Below are 20,840 nucleotides of genomic sequence, written 5' to 3' on the forward strand. Positions count from 1 at the left end.
TCACTGGTCTTTGCTGTATTAGGTTTAGTTCTGAGCTTCCCATGGCATCAGCCACACAGTGCAACACTCACAGAAGCATCAATTTCCTATTTCATAAACCAGACAGAATCTTAGCTTGCAGTATTGCATTCTGAGTATCTTGTTTTTCCAAGCTTTTTGTCTCAAAGTGTGCTTAATCTGCATTTAAATAAGCTGCAGAGATTTTGGTATCACCAGTTTAGCTTCAATTTAATTACTTTTGTTCCTGCCTGTACCCCAAAGAGAAGTACTCTCCATACAGGAAAATAAAGACACAGGAAGAGAACCACATTTCAGGCAGCAATGGCTAAGGCAGGTAAGGGGTTAGAGGCCAGCAGTGACAGCAGGTAAGAAACACTCCAATGGGAAGAAGCAAAGCAATTCTTAACCACGACACTTTCTCACATGGTATCTGAGACTCTAACTGCCTATCTAAACTGATAGCAAAACATGATTTATGGTAACATAAGCCTTATTTTACTGCAAACTACACCTCAAGATGTTAATGGGAGTAGCAGTAAAAATCCATTTCAAAACCCATTTATAAGTCAGAACACAGGCCAGACTACACTCCTCAGTGTCTATGCACAGCTAGGAGCTGCTCACAGAGCTGGACCTCGGGGAGCTGCAGCTCCCTCTCTCACATACCCAGCTCCAGGAGGCGTCTGGTGAGCATCATGGCTTTGCCCAGGTCCCCCTGCTGGTACACGGCGTAACTCAAGTAGTCCAGAATGTAGACTTTGTCTGCAGAAGACACTTCTCCCTCATCCAGCTGTTTCAGAGCTTGTTCCATCCAGAGCTCAGTGTGGTAGTAGTCAGCTTCAGTGTAGGCAATCTTTCCCAGCTCAAAGCAATCTTCGGCTGTTAAAAAGGATTTGTGCTTCACACCTGTATTTAAAACAAACCAAAGAAAATAGAACTTATACAGAATTCCAGACCAGTCTTCCGAGCAACATTTGGTTATTTCTTATTCTTCACAGCACAGTTTATTTCTATTCTCCAACAGTTCCCTTCTGTGGGGGCTATTTCCTAAATCCTTGGCAGAACACAGAAGCAGTTAGATGCAGTTTTCCATTGCCAGAACACCAGTAACTAGCTTAATGTCTTTACCTTTAGTGGAAAATAAAATAAGCCCTCCTTATTCAAAACCCCCAACACTGAGCAAGCGCAATAGTAAGTTGCAAATATGAAGTTTCAGCAATCTGTTTTCAAAGACATCACACCATCACTTGCAAAATGTTAATGAAGCTCATCTCATTAGCGACAAATTAGAGGGGGAGGAAAAAGAAACCAGCAGTCAGTAAATTCCCAGTTGCTCATGATTTTTTGAAGTCAATCATTTTTAGAAACATTTGAAGAGATCTCTGGAAGATCAAAGCGCTCCTAAGCAAATTACAGACTCCTATTTTTGCCACTGTAAATTGAGGCCCAATGAAAAACCAAATTTAATCTTGTAAAAAGGAAACGGGACCTGCCAGTCCTACAGCTAAAATTACACTCCTGATTACATCTTAATACATCCTGAATTTCTAACAGCATCCCAGTTTCTCCCACAGCGGTGTTCCAACAGGGAAATTCTTCTGCCAAAGACATGCCTTAAGAGATGAAACAGTGCAGAGACAGTCCATGAAATGCAGTGGCCCATGGAACAACTTGGGTTCTGCTCACTCATTTAACACCTTGTGGTCCAGGTGTCCACAGCCAGCAATTTCAGGTTTCTGTGCCTGAAGCAGCAAACTCTAAAATAACACACAGATTGGGGAACTGGGGGTGGTGGTGGAGGAGTGCTCTCAGGCAGAGAGATCCTCTGGAACTGGCCACAGCTTGCAGGGCCACAGCCTGGTTAGAAGCAGCACAACACCCACATGTCAAAAGGAACTCTTACAAGGGTGCCTGGGAGAGCAATCATCAAACAGGGCTGTTAGTTAATATAAAGCAACAGCACGGCCTGTAATAGAGGAAGGAGAGTTAATGAGCAATCTGACAGCAGGTTAGATTCTGATCAGAACTCAGCAACCTGGCAAAACAAACTCCCTGGGATGGAAGACAAAGAGCACAAACAAGCAACCACACGAGATGTTCCTCTCTGGAGCTCTGAAGAGACCAAGTCTAGGACTTCCAGATCCTGCAATTACACTTCCTTACACACAGCCTGCACAGCTGATTGCTTCAAAAGAAGCAATAAATTGCAGCCCACACGAAGCACTTGGTCTTGGATTTTTGTGTTGCTTTAAGAAAATAGTAACAAACTCCTTATTGTATTAGAATAAATCTGTAGGTCTTTGAGACAGTCTTGAACTAAACCCAAAAGCAAGGTTATACATCATAACATATAAAGCCAATTACGCTTAATTTTATTAGGCATCTGACCACAATAAGTGCTTGCAAAAACACAGATGGATTGTACAGAGTTGATTTTTTGCCAGTTGGCACAGAGCTATTTTTGAGCAGAGGAAACAAGGAAAACTCAGCAGAAAAAGTGTCTTCTAAGAAGAAAGAAGTGTGTCTTCTCCTGCATATAAACCTATTAAAGATTACCTCATGTAATGCCACCTAAGCTCCTATCTGTGTACGTGCTGTCTTTTGGTTTTCAGTTTACATGCTCCATGAAGTTTAAGCTCAAAGAAACTTCAGTGACTCCTAAGCTGAAAGGTCCATCTGACCCGTGAGTGGGAAAGGGTCAATAAATAGAACTTTGTTAAAATGCATTACACTGAGTAATAAAACCAGGTATCTACCAGTGCACAACTATTTCAATACATGGAAAATCCTCACCCAGGCAAGACTTGATTGCCATTGATTTTTTAATAAAAACTATTAACACTGAATCATAACTAGAAGAAAGATGCAGACTTCAACTAAAAAGAAATATTCAAGTTCTAGTACAGCAAAAAATGAGCACAAGAGCAGAGCAAGGAGTATGACAGGATGAAGGACAGTCTCCATTCAGAAAGAGCAGTGTGTTACCCACGTGCACTCGGGCACTGTGCTGGCAGAAGAAAGCCCACCAGGGCAGGGAAGCCAAGTGAATGCAGTTTCCAACAGAACCACCACAGCAACAGACCTGAGAGTATGCCAGAGCAGGTCAGCTCTTCCCAGGTCTCCTCTTCCCCAGCATAGCCTGAAGGTTCCTCTCTCTTGAGGTGTGGCAGAATTAAAACTGACACCTACAACAATCTGTGTTCAACAACCCACACCTCACTAATTATTAGCTAACTCCAGCCTCTTGTTACCCTCGCACCACACAGCTGAAGATGGAAGAGTCCAAAGATTTGTTACCAGGAAATTGAGTAAAAGTTCACGGGGTCTTCTGAAAATAACATCAGTGACTCTTACCTGGCAGATTCCCTCTTGAGAGGGTGTCTGTGTCCAAATTATACGTGTCTTGAAGCCGCAAGAGGGCTTTTGCTGCACCAGTCTGATCTTCGTCATTTGGGAAAAACTGCCGCTGGATGGTCATGTTGGAGATAAAGCCTGGAAAGACAGGGAAATGCTTGGTCTCCTTTGTCCCAGGGATTCTATAAACTCCATGCATGAAATGACTCCCTACTCTGGGGAAAGCTAACACTTCAAGAAAGGCCATTAATAAGTCAGGAAGAGCCATGAGCCCTGCAGAGCACTGACAAACAATGAAGGTTTGTTTCTAAAGGACAGGAGTAGCCCTTCAGTTTCACATAGAAACTATTTTTGTCTTAACAGGTTAAAAAAAACCCAAACAAAATAGAACAAAGAAACAACCCCTGCCTGGAGAACATTAGAGATAAGATACTGGTAGTTTTTAGAACCATTCCACTCAATCTGCCTTCCAAAAGGCTTTTCATTAAGTAACATGGAATTTACAAATAACTTAGAAGAGGAAAAAACCAAACAGTGCTAAGAAGAGCAGACTAAGATTAAGGCTGCTTAATAAATAGAACCCAAAATGCTGATGTCTAACTGCAAACAGCTTTGGATCAGACTTTAGGCCCATTAAGCAGCCACTATGAACCTAAATGCTTTCTGTATTTACACAGGGATTTGAGAAACACACAACGTTAAAAAGGCTTCTCAAGATCCAACTTCACACATCTCTGAACTGAACTCAGGACGCATGTTGAAAAGTTAGCATCTCAACTTTTTTTGTGAAAAGAAAGGAAAGGAACAACAGGAAAACGTGGGGGCTTTTAAAAGAAGCACCAGGGTGACATTTATGGAACAGAAAACAAGCAGGCTCTATAAAGTAAAAAAATATTCACTCTAGGAACTGTCCCCTGGTCATCAGAGTCACATGTGACCATCTCCCCTTTGTGAAAGGTTCCTGCTGCTCTGGTGAAGACACACACAACCACTGCTACTGCTGTTACTGCAAGGGCCTTTCTGCAGAGCTAGTGCACCATCCTCTCTCTAGTGGGAGAACAGACATGGTTCTTTCCCTTCTGCTTCTGCACAGCGAAGAGGCTGGTGGGCTGTTAGCACTGAGGAGGGAAACAGAACTCCAGCAAGCAGGAAGGCAGCACCAGCATCCTGGAACACGCAGGCACCAAAAGGAATGGCATCAACAAGGCCCAGCGTGAGGACTTCAGTTTGAACAATCTGACAGTCAACTCTGGCATTTTCAGAAAAGTAACCTTTCTACTCAGCAAACTAGTCCCAAGATCCAGAAGGACAACAAGCTTTAGAGTGTTAACTAAGGACACTGTCAGGAGGATGTTTGCTAAGTTCATCTAATATCCACCAGTAGAAAACCTAGCAGCCTGACCAACACCAGACAAAGTGTAGTATGCAACACTTGGCTGCAAAACCACCCAAAAAATAATGAACTGGCCAAATCTGTGATTTTTGCCACACTTCAGTAGTCCTTTTTAACTACTCAGACCTGATAACACTATCAGCTTTCAGAAAGGTGGTCATGTTTAAAAAATAGACCATATCCTTTCAGTCCTGTTCATCCTTTCTTTTACTGCACTGTGCTTATCTCAGTATTGTTCCTTTTTCCTAACAATTTTCTTAAAATGAAACAGTCCAGGTTTTTTGTCCTGTCTTTCCCTTTTTCATTCAGAAGGGCTGAATGAATGAAGATGCCCTGGGGTCCAGATTTCTGGCAGGCAGGTGCAGCCAGGATATTCAGTTCCCCACAGCAACAAGCAAGAGCTGACTGTGCTGAACCCTTATCAGAAACTAACCCTAGGTCTTTTTTGAAATCATTTTTTAAATCATTTTTTACTACAAACCTACACCTGGTATCTGTTAGCTGTTGAGACGGCTTCTTAGAGGTCAAATATCACCATCCCAGCTTCCTTGTTGCTGAGCAGCTTTCACAGTTAACAATTTCATGTCCTATTCCCCACTGAAGGGCTTCTACTCTTGCAGAAGAAAAGAGGCAGCAAAGTGTTCACTGCACTAGTTCAGACCAGCTCCACAAATGCTCAGTCTCACCCAACAATCAGGTTTTGAGCCATCACACCTCAACAACTCTTGGAACAGCAACAGCACTTGACCACACTCAAGGACAGTCCCACATGTTTTAGGCTCAAAAGAGTTTAATTCCCTTTTTCCTGTTTAATGGAGTTACCACACTTAAGAGATGAAATCCCATTTTTGCAAGAAGCAGGAGGGTATGTGAAGCAAGCCCTGACCCTCTGGAAAATGTAAAGCATCCAAGGAGATTACTCAGTTTAAACTGCAGTTCTCCTAGATTTTGGTAAAGCTCACATTATAGCAACACTGACAGCAAAATGGCAGATCTTCTAGGATTATTTTTTATTATTTTTTTATTAAGGCACCTCAAAAGCAGACTTACAAGTCTAATTGAAACCACCACAGATCAAAGACATAGTCATGCAAATGAATTGTAACATGATCTTGTTCTTACTACAGGCACACTTACCATCTGACATGTCCTTCAGAACCAGGTTCTCCAGCTCACCCCACTCTGTGTTAAGCCGTTTCATCAACTTGAATGCATTTACAGGATGTCCCAGAAACCCCTCCGGGTCTTTTGTAGCAGTATCTGTCAGCTGATCCAACTTCTCTGCCCATCTACAGTGAAAATATACACTCATTCAAGTCTCTGGTAAAGGTCTGCCACACTGATTTTGAGTTACTCAGCAGCCTTGGCTGATAAAACTCATCAAGCCAAACTGCAAACTTTTACATTAGCTATGTATAAAGCTCTCCCAGAAGGAAAAAAAAGGGCTTTTTTTCTCCTTTTAAATCTTCTTCCTCAGCTGCAGCCTAGATCTTATGTTGCTCTTGTGGTCTTTGTTGGCTGCTGAATTAACTCCTTCTTACAAATACCAAATGCAGTATGCCAGCAGATCCATTATGAGTTTTCATGCAGGACTTAATAAAAACCAAAGCTTTACCCACATTTTTTATCTCGTTTTTAAATGCACTTTTTTCTAACATTTACAGAAAAGGCAGTTCAAAGACAGAACACTCGTCTCAGATTATTTTCCTTTTAGACACACACTTTCATATCTATGCTAAGCCCTTTGCCTCCACCACAGAACTGCCTTCCATACTGTAGCCTTGCACTGAGAAACATGTTGTTATGCTTCCAAATGAGGAGCCCAGATCAACGTCCTGGTTCTACAGTTTGGACTCCACAAACCTCTCTAGCTCAGTCAGGGGCAGAAGTCATTCACAACTCTGATGCACCCTGACACAAGCACACCTTTCAACAGCTACTGCTGTTCATCTACCATTTTAATGGAACAATCCAGGGAGTGTGCTCCAGTCCCAAGCCAGCAGACTCATCCCTCACCCCACAGGCCCCAGCTATGCTACTACATGCCTGCAAACAAGCAAACCTCCCTTCTCTCTCAAGCAATGCAGAGGTAGAATGTCCAGACATGTAACTACCCTGAAAACCGGGAAAATTAACGTTTAAAAAGCCACACCCCACAGTGAATGCCAAACATCAACACCAATATAAAGCACACACAAAATCTGTAGCCTGGAGGGAACTCTCTACACAAACTGGTATTCAGCTTGTTCCATAATTTGGGATGCCTGACTTAAATTTGCAGATGTTTACAACTGTTAAAGGTGCTGCTGTTTACATTCCCTCTTCCCACACTGTCTTAAGCTGTTTTCCTACACTCTGAAAGCTCCTGCTTTGGCAGCAGCAACCCGAGTGATGGGGTTTCCTCCAAAATGGGATGTCCAAAGTGCTCCCATGGACCCACTCCAGCTGAAGCAAGCTGAAGCCTCAAAAAACCAATTCCAACAAAACACTGCACATGGTCAGGTCCAGACTCCGTTTCCAGACTGCATGACTACAAAACCTAAAGAGCAGCTCAAAGTCACTGCAGCCGTGAGTGGCAACCACAAGGCAAGGGCTTCTTTCAAGTAGTTTCTGTTTCATACAAGCCTCCACCACAAGCCACCCACGAGGTGTGAGCCACCCTCCACGTTTCAGTGAATTACCCACTTTCACTGAGTTTAAGCCAACACAAGCTACCAATACCCTTCAGCAAAAGCACAGAGCCCAACAAACTCAAACAATCCTGGCCTTTTTTTCCAGGTTCTTCTACCTGTGGCAGTATTTTAACTTCCCTGACTTGACAGCAGGGACCTCTAATATCATAAAAACAGAGCTGTGAGGCTTATATGATAAACTGTATTTAGACACTTTGGGGTGTCCAGTCAGCATGCTCCCATCTTAATTTGTAGCTGAAAAGAATATACTTATGAGGTTCCAAACCTATGAGCAACTCCAACTACGTATTTGAAGTGATAAAAATAAAGTCCAAAAGAAGGATCTTTCTGGACAGCAGAATGTAATGCACAAAGGCCAAAATAAAATTAATGCATCTCTAACGTTCTTTAAACATCCTCATGACAGATTTATACACATTTTTGAAAGCCAGGAAACCACCCTGTTCAGTGATAGCAAATTTTTATTTCTAGCTCTGATAAAATCTGAGATATTTGGCTCTGGTCCTCACACCTACAGAGTCAAGCAACACAGTAATAGCAATGGTCACGTTTCATTTTTAAAAGCAGTAAGGAAGTTTTATGTTGCTTATACTTTTAAATGTAAACATATGATGTAGAAAAAGACTCTGTTCTTGCAGGCTGCTCTTACTGTTCACTGGCAACACCAACACTTTTTAAAGCTTTTATGTCTAGTGGATCATTGCAGTCCTTCCAACACTCATTTGGAGACCCCTTGGGTTTCAGTTTCCAACAAGCTAATTGTCATTCAAGTAACTACATTCCCTTGGGAATTATGGAGACCTAAAGTGAAGGCATCATAAAGAAGATGGATTGGGTTCCACCATTAGAAAGTTCCATAAAACAAACTGATGGCTTGGAGACAAAGGCCCAGCAAAAACTGATGGTTTAAGCTTTGCCTCAGAGGAAAAATTCCACACATTTAATCAGCCTTGGGAAGCACTTTTTACATAAGGGTGGACTCAAATTGTTAACTATTAGCATTATAAAACAAGCTGCTTACTTTTTGATCTGTTCCAGCTTGCTTTCTTCTGCTTTGATGTAATCTTTCAGTGACACCACCAGATCTTTTTCTGTATTAATTAAGTCTGTCATATGACCTAGAAAACAAATGAGTTAGATTAGTCCTGGAGAAATGAAAACCCAAGAACTGAGAATAAGAGGAGTTCTTCCTCTCTTCTACTTTCTTCCTCTTCTCAAATCTTGCTTCCCCAAATTCCTTCTGCATTTGTTTAAATAATCCTGAAGGAGTATTTGAATTTTGCATTTATTTTTTTTGTAAGGAAAAAATCTCATGTTGGACCAAGCTTGTTGCCATGGAAATTAACATAGTGTCTCATATTTATTATTAGAACTCATTTAGGATTCATCTGGAAAAGGAAGTAGGTTGCAATACAGTAATTTTTCATCCAAGCATACATAAGGCAGAGCAAATAAAGATAAATCTACAGAAATATACAAAGCCTTCATGTTTGATACACAATACTATACCAGCATTTTATTCCTAAGATTACTCACCTGACTTCACTGGGTCCCCTAACAGACTCTGTTATTAATTCATAATTGCTTCATTTCCTGCAAGCAGGCAACTGAACTGGTTCATCACCAAGTGATGGCAGTCCACATTTTCAGCTGTGTCACAGGCCATCAGAACCTGAGAGACAGCATGCTGACATGCTGGCATCATTACATACCCTCAGCCACTGTTTTGCTTGCTTCTATATATGTGCAACAGTCCACATCACAATTTTGTTTAAAATCCACAAGTCACACACTGAATACAAACCTGAGTCTGGGTCATTAGACTAACTGGGCTGGGCTTAACTCAAAGCACATTTCTTCCAAAATAAAGAAGTCAGTGAGAACTAGCAAGTGGATTTAATCCTCTACCAATTAAAGCCTTGCACAGCATTAACACACCACTGCAGAATCAGTTTTGAGAGTCATCAAGAAATTCTTTCAGCTCTGCAGCACCAAAGCATGTCTCACCAATGGAAGTGAAGAAGTCCGTATGGGCATAAGAAAAAGGCAGCAGAAGTCCAAGGGCTACAGTGTACCAAATCTTGTTGAATGCCATAGCTGTGTCACCTCACCATGTACCTATGGAAGAAACATAAAGGAGGTAAAAAAAATCCCTACTCACCAGAGAGGTCAATCTGCCTTCAAAAGCTTATTCTTCTGGGGCTGCCACTAGCTCTTCAGGCAGCAGAATTTCTCAAACAGTTCTAGTCTCAATAAGCTTGAGCAGCTTTCACAGAGGACTGATGCCTTTCTGCAAACTTCCTTACACTTTACCACTTGTGTGGCAAAAGAAGAAAGAATAGCTTGGAGACAGGGTCTTCACAAGCACTCTTCATCCTTTTGACATCTAAGACACACTGCAGCTAGAGCTGCTTCTCAACAAACCATGAGATCAAACACTGGAAAATAACACCTAGTTAAAACACGTGTCATCAAGTTCATCTGTTCAAGGAGAAAAATGTCTCCATTTGATCAGTCAGAAAGGAACAGGTCTGCATGAAAATGCTAAACAACCAGTCCACAAAGTTATGTGCATGTCCCTGCTCCTCAGCTGCCACCACCATGAAGCCAGGCTCTGTACCTGACACAAAAGGCTCCTCTCTTGCTGGTTCAGTTAGTCCCTGGGTAAGGCCACAGCCGGCTCAGAGGCAGCACTGCCTCCCAGAAGCAGCTGCCAAGCTCTCAGCCAATCTTTGAAATCTTTTAACAGCCTAGGATTTCCTCACTGCTGTATGCTTTATAAGTAATTCTGCTGTCTTGGAATTCACAAGATTTACTTTTTTCCCCAAACAGGAAACCTTAAACTCTCATGTGCTGCATCTGCTCAGAAAAATTAAAACCCACTGCATGTACTAAAGAAACTGTTTTACTGTTCTTCCAATGGCAAGGCAACTAATGAAAAAAAAAAAAAGAAGAAAAAAAGAATACCAAAAAAAAGGCAACATCACAAAGCAAGTCCAGTGGTACAGCCTACTTAGGGAAGAAAGCAATGTGCTTTTCATTGAGCTGACAGTACTGGTAGTGAACAACATAAAACCAGGTGTGTCACTCACACAAGGAAGGAGTAATCCAAATCACAGAAGTGCAAAAGTCACACTCAAAAGAAAAATCGTCCCACACACAAGCGGAGAACAAGAGAGCACAGGATCTCTTCTCACATTGCACCTGAAGGGTCAGGAAGCAGTCCCCTCACTTTCTTTCCACCTCTAGCACTACAGAAAGAGCGGTACTTCAATTAACACCTACTGACTCTGTGGACTGCCTCTTGGCAAGCAGTCTCACTGCCACTAACAGGAACAGCAGGAAACTCCTAGAAGCCTAGAAAAGCAGCACAACCTCCAATTCTTGTAAATCATCTGGAATGTGCATGACAACAATCGAAGGGCTGAAGCATCCTGACACATTCACCAGCAGAAAGCAAGACGTACAGTAAAAACCTGGAGAGAGAAGCCTGGAGTTCTGCTTTTCCCTCCATCAAGTCAAGCACCCTCAGCCCCCCAGTGCTCTAAACCAGCCCTGCTGCCAGCCAGGCAACAAGCTAAATCAGACTATTTCAAACTTAACTAATGAAAAAAAAATTCCCTCCCCACATGCTCCTTTTACTCTGGTTCAGCTCTGATACAGTTCACTACATAGCCCTCTAACATCCATGTCAGCACAGGAGGGCAATTTGGAGGCAGGAACCAGCAGCAAGACAGGAAAGGAAGGCTAAATGGTTGTTTCTGGCTGCAGCACAGGTTTAATCCATCTGTGAAACTCCAGCCCCAAACACAATGGACAAACATAAAACTCTGCAGCCAGCCTCTAACACCTGGCTTTCAGCACAAACCAGGGGACCTTGGCAAGGTCTACACAGCTGTACCTACTTCTGCCTCTAATGGCAATCTCATTAGACAACAGCTCCAGTAGAGCAACTGCTGTAAGCTAGGCGGTCGCATCTGGACTCAAGTTTTCTTGCAGGCAAATTTCCTTTCACTCTTTACTTAAAAAGAAGCCCTACCCACATGCACAAGGCCACTCATGTGTACCTGCATTATAAACACTGCTCAATTTGTATTTTGCTCAGCAGAAAGCAGAATGAGCCTCCTGCCCATTCAGCACTTAAGCTAATCTATCTGTGAACCAATTACAAAGCACAAACAGTTCTACTACAGGATAAATATTTGCCAACATTATCAGTACTCAGAATTTATTGAGCTATTTGTTTACTGCACTCAGTGAAACCCAAGGAAAGCCTCAGAAAGTTTACTTTTTCCTATTAATCAACATAAAACTTTTCTAAAAAACAAACAAAAAAAAACTACCAAAAAGGTGATGAAAACAACGTAACCTTTCCACCTACGACTCTTGGTGACAGTCTTCCACCTTGCATGATAAAAGGATGCCATAAGGCCTGTCTGAGCAGCACACCTTGGAAACATCCCTCTTCTCTCCTGCCTTCACAGCCTGCTCCAATGCTGGGCTGGCCCCAAACACGGTTGCAAGCTTGCTCCCTCTCACACCTTCACAGGCACACAGCAGCATGAGTGAGTGGTGATGGTCACACTGTACAACAAGGGGAGTTCTAAGTAGGTACAAAGGCAGTTTCTCAGGGTGACAGCAGTCAGGCACTAGAAGAGGTTGCCCAGAGAAACTGGCTCTCCCACTCTTGAAAGAATTTCAAAACTAAATGGGACAAGCCCACGTGCAGCTTAACCTAACCTCCAAGCTCAGCCAGCTTCAAACAGGAGGTTAAGGCTAGCCAACATCCAGAGGTCACTTCCAACTTCATTTTTCTTTCCCTTCACAGTCTCCAGCTCTTCTGTCACTTGCAAGGACTCAGACTCCCATAATAGCTTTCAGCCACCCAAGATTACTTCCCTCCCAGCCAGAATTTAGAGCTGGAAAGTGCACCCAAGGCAGCAGCCAGCCAAGCTTTCACTGCCCTAACACCAGTTGCTAAGCAGCATGGCTTTCAAAACTACTGCAGAAGGATCAGCTACAGGTTCCCAAGTCAAAGAAAATAAAACTCAGTTAAGACAGATGCTGAGAATTTCTTAGAGGCACAAGCTGCCAAATAAGTAGGCTTAATTTCTTCCTGTCAGTGACATGAAGTAAAACAAGATGCAAATCCTCTCTATGTTATTCCTATCAGTCTGACTCTCCTCCTCAGCCGTGTCCCTCAGGCAGACACAGAGACAGCAGCTGAGCATCTAGGAGAGGTGGGGATTCACTACCCACATACAGAAGTGGGAGTCCAGCTGACAGCTTTAACACAGGAGCTTCCAGGCTTGCTGTGAGAAGTGCATTTGCAAAGCTTTGAAACAATAAAACATGGCACAGCTGAGAAGAAAAAAACAATTTAAAAAAAAGAATGGAAAAAAAAACAGTAAAGAACAAACAAACACAAAGATCCAAGTAAAACACAGCAGCAATTAGACAAATGATACTGCCAGCTGCAGCCCATGACTCCCCAAACGGCAGGGATGCACAACAAATGCCATTTCAAACGATGAAACTTAAACCCAGGTGTTCAGAGGGCTTACAGAGCTCAGCTCTGCTCTACAGGTAGAAACAACCAGCAAGAGTCACAGGTGCATGGACACGCATGTAGCTTCCATGCAAGAAAAGTGAAGTTATTATAAACCACAGAGAGTGACATAACCCCACAATGAAGTCATGTTAATTGATAATCGAAGACTGAAGCGTTTAACTGAAAATGCTTTTTATAAAAATCTCCTCACTGCCAATTCCAAGCTCCCAAGTGCTTACCAGGATCCAGAAAACAAGACCTAAAGTGGAGACGGAGGGTGTATTTCGACATGGAATTATTCTGGAATAGCTCTAACCTAATACCAAAACAGCTTCTTTGTTTAGGTAAGAAATAAGTGACCTACTCAAAGTTAAGGCTGCTGCAAGGCCAGGAGTCAAAACTGTATCACCAAGATCCTCACCTTTTGATTTAAGGGCTGGTTCACTCTCACAATCCTTACACTGTATCCTGCTGTGTGTAAAAAAACAAAACAAAAAAACAACAACAAAACAAAAAAAAAATCACTTAAACTGAGCCAAGTTTAGGGGGTGGAGGAGAGAACACAAACCATAGCTGCTCACTGCACTAAACCTCTCCTGTCTCACAGACAACTCTGTCTTATGACATGATGTGACTGGAAATACTACTCAAAACGAAAGAACTTTCCCAAAATAAGCACTAAGTACCGAGAACATTTAGCTGCTGTCATTGCTTAACAGTTTCACAGGACAAAAACATCAGAACCCAGTTCCCTAAGTTCTCTAGCACATTATAATAAAAGACTGTTTTAAAATTAAGATCCTACCACTGATAAATATTTCCTAGAACTGCTACTAACAAAAGGACATGGAAAGCTCCAGGCTTCTTCTTAATGGCAAAGCTGTAGTATAAGTAATCATATATTAATATAATATGAGATGTAAGTATCATTTATTGACAACTTGAAGGCAACATTCAGGAGTGTGACTGTGGAGCAGGTGTGTTTGTACACAGACTGGTACCAAGGAACTGAAGCAAGTATTTATTTGGTTTCTTCCACAGTGAGACGGAATGGACACAGCCCTCCCAGAGCCCACTTGTTTTAACTTTCTAAGCCAAGACAAAAAACCCTGGCGATGGAGTGGAGCAGTTATTAGACACAACAAGCAGGAGGCTACCCTTCTATTTATCCTTCTGCTCGAGGATTAGCAGAGTATCTACAGAGATACACAGAATGTTTTCAGATATTAAGAGCAATTATAAAGAGTGCAGGACAACCCCAATGACCAAGAGCTGACAAATAGCAACGGGTAAGAGCTCTTCAGGCTGAAGCTATAGCCCTGCAGGTGGTTCTGCAGTAGCAGAAAGCCTGAGCAGCAAATCATTCTGAAGCTATTGCAATAATGCTGCCTAGAAACACGCAGCCCAAGTGACAGCAGAGATGCTGTTTCAGCAAAGACTTTATTTACAGTCTTTCCTTGATTAAACAGACACAATTTATCAAGTAAGGTCGGGTTGTTTTTATTCTAACACGTATTTTCTTTTGGACCACTTTCTTCAAAATAGAAGTGTCCTTATCTATATCAACTTCAACGTGGAGACAAAGCTTTCTCTCCCATAAACCCCTATTTATCCTCACTTCTTCCACAGTGTTACTCATTATCAATCAATCATATTTTGCAAACCACACTGGATATATTCCAATCCATGTGCACACCACAAAACCACAGCTTTAAAGGTTAGATTTTAAAACCATTCAGTGTACAACAATTTTGGAACCTCTAAATGTCAGAGAGACCACCCCCCCCTCTCCTCAGGCTCAATGCATAGCTCTTAATACAGACATAAATCCTGTTCAACCAAAGTTTCTGCAGCAGCTCCTGTCTCACCACCACCACCTCAGCTGTGCCAGTGGACAACCCATCACATGGAGGGCTAGTGCATGAGCAACGAGAACTAATCCACATCAGCTGTTTTTTGCTGGGAAGCAGGTAGTGATCTCCCCCTGCCCATACTCTCACTTCTGATTTGGTTTATTAGATGTACCAGCCTGTGTGAAGAGCACAGATCAGGAATGGCTTAGGACAGCACTGCTGCTGGACAGCAGTTCACAAAATGGTGCTGCTTCTTCAGCTTCTACATGGGTCAACAGCTAGAAGAGATGTGCCTAGAATCACTGCTTCGATGGCAGAATTAATACTCTCAGCAAAGCAAGATTTAGGCACATTCCTGTTACTTCGAGTCCCAGGAGGGGGGGAAAAAAATAAATCAGAACTGGTTCTCTCAGCACATAATGAAGCAGTGTAGAGTACTCGAGGTCAAATTAAATGCTTCACAGTATGGTTCAAGACATTAAAAATGTACCCAGCAATGATCCAAAAGTAGTAATGGGTGCAGAACAATATGAAGAACATTTCTAGTCCCAAAAACTGCTTCCCAAACTGGGAACTCATCACACCTTTACTTTCCACCCCTGCCAGAGTACTGTCTGCACGCTTAGCTGGGTAGTTTTTTGCATTGTTAAGAAGCTGCATTTATCTACTTGTTGTAACCAACAACTCCTATCTCTTAACAAAACCTTGAGCACTGAATCTTCATGTATCCAAAGGAGGTGAACACTTAAGCACTCAACCCCTCTTACTGAAGTCAGCAGAGGAAAAACCTGTGAAACTGAATGTTGGGCAACCAGGTTCTCCTCCCCCTCTATTCTGCCTTGGTGAGGCCACATCTGGAATATTGTGTCCAGGTCTGGGCCCCTCAGCTCCAGAAGGACAGGGAACTGCTGTAAAGAGTCCAGGGCAGAGCCACAGAGATGCTGAAGGGAGTGGAACATCTCCCTGATGAGGAAAGGCTGAGGGAGCTGGGTCTCTTCAGCTTGGAGAAGAGGAGACTGAGGGGCAACCTCATCAGTGTTTACAAATATGTTCAGGGTGAGTGTCAGGAGGACAGAGCCAGGCTTTGTTCAGTGATGTCCAGTGACAGGACAAGGGGCAGTGGGTGCAAACTGGAGCAGAGGAGGTTCCATGTGAATATCAGGAAGAACTTCTTTGCTGTGAGAGTGCCAGAGCCCTGGGACAGGCTGCCCAGAGAGGCTGTGGAGTCTCCTTCTCTGGAGACATTCAAACCCCCCTGGACACGTTCCTGTGTGATGTGCTCTGGGTGCCCCTGCTCTGGCAGGGGGGTTGGGCTGGGTGATCTTTCCAGGTCCCTTCCAACCCCCTAAGGCTCTGCGAACCCTTTGGTACCTTCTCTCTGTACCCCTGAAGTATCTTTCCTCTAAGAGCACCCAGCTTTCCAGGTAAACTGGAAGTTACTCTAAGCACACACAACGTTTTCACTTTCCCTTTGCTCCACAGCATCCTCACGTCCTTCCTTCTGGCCAGGTGAGATCACGGTGCCTGCTCAAGGGTCTACCGCCCGACCGCCGAGTCGGATGCCAAGTGCCGAGGGGCTGGACTCCAACCCAGAGCAGCGGAAAGTGCGGGAACCAAGGCTCAGCCTCCCTCAAAGCGCAGCCACCGGCGTGACACCCAGGCACAGCAACCTCCCCCTCCACCCGCGCACGAAACCGCCCCAACCCCGCGGCCGGCGCAGCCCCCTTTTCCCGCCGCAGGGATGGCGGGGATGCCGCGTCCCCGACCGGCGGAGGGGACCCCGGGGGCGGCGGCGGGGCAGGCTGGAGGCCGGGGAGCGGGAGGAGGAGGCCGGCAGCGCTCAGCCCGCCGCCGCGGCCCTGCCCTCCCGCCCCCCTCCGGAGGCCGCCGGCTGCCGTTACGCAACGCCGGGGCCGGCACCCCGGGCGCTGCCCCGGGAGGGTCTCCCGGCGGGGCCCTGACACGCGTCGCGCCCCCCGGCGCCCCTCACCCTCCCTCCCTCCCGGCCCACCCCCCACCCCCCTCCCCCCAACGCCTCCCCCGGGCCCACCCACGCCCCCTGGCCCCGGCGGCGGGGCCGGTGCTGGCGGCGCTCACCGGGACGCGGGGCGGTGCGGGGCGGTGCGGGGCTGTGCGGGGCTGTGCGGGGCGGTGCGGGGCTGACAGAAGCGGCGGGAACTGCCCGCCGAGCTCACCCTCCGCGCGCGCGCCCGGCCCCGCGCCGCCTCTTATAGCCCGCGGGCCACGCCCCCTTCCCTAGGCCCGCGCGAGGCGGGGGGGGGGGGGGGGCGGGGGCGGGGCGGGCGGCGCGCGCGCTACGTGAGCTGGGTCACAGCGGCGGGGGCCCCCGGCTGCGCGTGCGCGGCCCCGCGCGCCACGTGGGGGGGGGGACTGGGGGGGGGGGGGCGTTAGTGAAAGGGGGGGGGGTCATTAGTGAGGGGGGGGGGGGTCATTAGTGAGGGGGGAATCACTGGGAGGGGAATCATCAGTGGGGGGGGGTCATCAGTGGGGGGGGAAATAATTAGTGGGGGGCAGAATCATTAGTGAGGGGAAGATCAGTAGTGGGGGGGGGGTCATCAGTGGGGGGCGGAATCACTGGGAGGGGAATCATTAGTGGGGGGGGGTCATCAGTGGGGAGAATCATTAGTGGGGGGGGGGGGTCCTCAGCGGGGGGAGTCATTAGTGAGGGGGGGGGGAATAATTAGTGGGGGGCGGAATCATTAGTGAGGGGGGAATCACTGGGAGGGGAATCATTAGTGGGGGGGTCATCAGTGGGGGGAGTCATTAGTGTGGGGGGGAATAATTAGTGGGGGGTGGAATCATTAGTGAGGGGGTCATTAGTGAGAGGGGGGGATCATGAGTAAGGGGGGGAAATCACTGGAGAGGGGGTTGGGAATCATTGGGGGGGGAGGATCACTAGTGGGAGGGGAATCATTAGTGGGGGGGGTTGTCAGTGAGGGGGAGTCATTAGTGGGGGGGAATCACTGGGGGGTGTGGATCACTAGTGGGAGGGGAATCATTGGGGGGGTCATCAGTGGGGGGGGAATCATTAGTGGGGGGGATCATTAGTGGGGGGTGGAAGAGCACGAGTGGTGGGGGTGGGGGTCAGTGAGAGGGGATCACTAGTGGGGGGGGTTATTAGTGAGGGGCATCATCATTGGGGGGGGTCATTAGTGAGGGGGGGGATCATTAGTGCAGGGGGGGAATCACTGGGGGGAGGTGGGAATCTTTGGGGGGGGAGATCACTAGTGGGGGCACAAACCAGGCTTACTAACCAGGCTTACTAACCAGGCTTACTAACCAAGGCCTTGGCAGGACAGCGCCAGCTGCGAGAAGCGCTGAGCCAGACCTGGCATTCCTTGGAGCCCAAGAGGCCAGGAAAGGCCCCAGGGGCCCCGGGGCTTTGGGGGGCTTTGGGGGACGGGAGCCCCTCGGCTCCTCCGGGAGCGGGCAGAGCCCGGAGCAGGGTGAGGAGAGGATGGCTTCCAGCCTGGCACCTCCTGCTGCCCAGCCCGTGTTCCTGGGACATGTCACCCCACCTTCTGTCCCATGGCCCAGGTCCTTGCTGGTAGCTCCTCCTCTCGTAGGTCTTAGCCCAGGAGAAGATGGCTCCAGGTTGATGTTCCTGAAGGAGGATACTCTCCTTCCAGGGCTTTCTGGCTCACGAAGCACAGCACCTCCATCACCCTCCCCATCCCACACGGGCTCTCGGCCACCCTACCATGACAGATCAACGCTGACTGGTCCCCACCAGCCAGCCTGTCACCCTCCTTCTCTTCAGACAGACGTTTCTGGCCACCCTGAGCTGGAAAGCTCTCACCACAGAGTCCAGGCAAAGACCTCAGAGGGGTCAGAACCCCCTTCCAACAGCGGTTCTTCAGCAGGGTTCCTGACAACTGGCTTAAAAACCGTCTCAGCCACCAGAGGAGACGTGACCCACCACTAAGGCTTCCTTCCCTGCTCTCAGCTGTTCCTCAGCTTCCCCACCCTCAGCACAGCCTGTTTGAGGAGCTCACCTCCCAACACTGGGGGGCCCTGTCCCACGCGGGGGGGCAGAGAAGTGACAGATCCTGCCCCAGAGACAAACAACAGCCCAGCCAGTCCAGTCATCTCTTCTCCAGATGTGGACACAGATGTGTCCACGCAGCCAGCTCCCTCACCCAGCACTGCCAGGGCAGGAAGGAGGCCAGTTTTCAGTGGAACTATCCTTAAAAAAAATAATAATAATAAAAAAATAATACACATAAGCCTTCCTTTCCTCTCGTTTGGGACGTCTTCCAACAGAAACACAACTCCTGCAACTAGCAGGAAACACTGGAATGATCTCCAAGCTTCTAGCCGAGGCATCTTAGCTAAAGCCTGAGTATTCAAAAAGAGTCCAGCAGATCCAGCCAGAGATTTAACAGCAGCTTCTAGAGATTTGGCAAAAAAAAAACCAAACCAACAAACCCACACCCCAGGCCCTAGAGGCATTCAGCCTCCTCCTAGCAAGATTTGCTGCCTTCTCGTCATCTTCTGCACTGCTCAGGTATTTTTAGAAAGAGCCATGACAAGAAGCTTGTTAGCACGTTTAGTGGTGGGCTCATTTGTCTTGGTCTGGCTGAAGACAAATCAGTCCCTGCTGGAAGGAGCCCACCATTTCTGGCACCTACCGAGCAGTCAAATCAAGGAGTTGTTCCCAACTCCAGCTGCTGCAAAAAGCCCTTTAGGGATGGTGTCAGCCTGATGTGGCCCAGCTGTTTAGTCACCCCCAGGTCAGGTCTCTGTTCATTATTTCTCTTCTCTTGAGCTAAGAACTGTTTTTGCATCCACAACACCCTCTACCCAGCAGTAACACCATCCCTCAAGCCAGGGCATGGAAGCCACCTCTGTTTGCTCACTAGGAAGGTGACACCAGCTAGTTAGATGTGATCAACCATGTTCCTGCATGGGAAGAAGCACAAACCAGTTGGTGCTTCTCCCTCAGGCAGAGTGAAGCATCAGAGCCTACCTAGTTCCTTGTGGTGGCCGTACTCTGGTCTTTGTCCTCTTGGAACCTTGTCCAGTTCTTGGGTATCCTTTTGGAGGTGACAGGCTGCGACCTGCATGCAGTTTTAAGACACAGGTGAGTCATTTTTGTATCCTACTGAGCTGGCTCACAGTCCTGCTTAGCTTGTTGAAGCCTATTAACAGATGAAGCCTCCCTGCAGCTCCACACAGGTTCACCAAAGGGTGCCAGCATGCTCCCAAAATGAAGCCCTTACCTGCACTCAAGAGGCTGGATCAGGCATCACCAGTTATTTGGCACAAACCAGGGCCAGAGGTTGAGGATCTTCCCTAACCAACAGCAGCAGGGAGGGGAAAAGACAAAACACTCACCTCTCAGTAAGCTGAAGTGAGCAAATCCCACTGAAACGTCCTTCAGATGCCAAGGTGTCTCCTCTGCACCTGTGCCAGCTTTAGGAGCACAGCAGATAAACCAGCAGCACCAAATCAGACACTTCTGGTCTCTCAAGGTCCCCAGACTGAGCTGTGAGAAACTGCAGGAGTCCTTCAAACACAGAATATCCACTGGGAGTCAGACTTCAGAGCAAAGCCAGATTTGCTTCATTTGCTTCTACAATTTAATGATAGAGGGAATAGACCACTCATTAACTTTCTCTTTAAAGCAGTGGTTTCTCTTTCCCTGGTCTGTTCCTAAAAAAGAAATCTTTCCTTTTTTTCTTTCTTTCTTTTTTTTTTTGTTTTACCAGGAGGTTTCTTGTGGCTTGACCATAAGTTTTCAATGCCAGTTTGCTAGTTTTATGTATTTACAGCAATTAGCAGTTGTTTTGCCAGGGCCAGCTGCTAGCAATTCTAATGCTTGTTTCTGCTTATTGGGGGCAGCTGGAAAGACACAGACCAGCAAGCAAAAGATGAGTAGGGTAACCATTGTTAGCCTGGAATTACATTTTCCAGCCCCTTTATTTGGCTTGGAAAATCTTTTACCAACTTGCTGATACCAGTAGGACCATTTT

General features: G+C 46.3%; 1 protein-coding gene across 6 annotated transcripts in view; it reads right to left on the reverse strand.

The window, feature by feature from the left end:
* The window catches only part of P4HA1 (prolyl 4-hydroxylase subunit alpha 1), a 36,857-nt gene extending 16,996 nt beyond the window's left edge, over window positions 1–19,861 (reverse strand). For 5 of the 6 annotated variants that reach the window (XM_051618063.1, XM_051618061.1, XM_051618064.1 and 2 more), the window contains exons 1-6: window positions 16,942–17,026; window positions 9,448–9,558; window positions 8,462–8,558; window positions 5,885–6,036; window positions 3,355–3,492; window positions 667–906 (exon numbers count right to left, since the gene is read on the reverse strand). In XM_051618063.1, coding sequence (XP_051474023.1) covers window positions 667–906; window positions 3,355–3,492; window positions 5,885–6,036; window positions 8,462–8,558; window positions 9,448–9,535 — 715 coding nt within the window. In that variant the 5' untranslated portion in view covers window positions 9,536–9,558; window positions 16,942–17,026. Of the gene's footprint in view, window positions 1–666; window positions 907–3,354; window positions 3,493–5,884; window positions 6,037–8,461; window positions 8,559–9,447; window positions 9,559–16,941; window positions 17,027–19,834 lie in introns of those variants that run through there. The other variant, XM_051618065.1, reaches the window with a different exon arrangement.
* Window positions 19,862–20,840: the final 979 nt, after the last annotated feature.

The sequence above is a fragment of the Apus apus genome, chromosome 4 (assembly GCF_020740795.1).
Source record: "Apus apus isolate bApuApu2 chromosome 4, bApuApu2.pri.cur, whole genome shotgun sequence".
Taxonomy (NCBI): Eukaryota; Metazoa; Chordata; class Aves; order Apodiformes; family Apodidae; genus Apus; species Apus apus.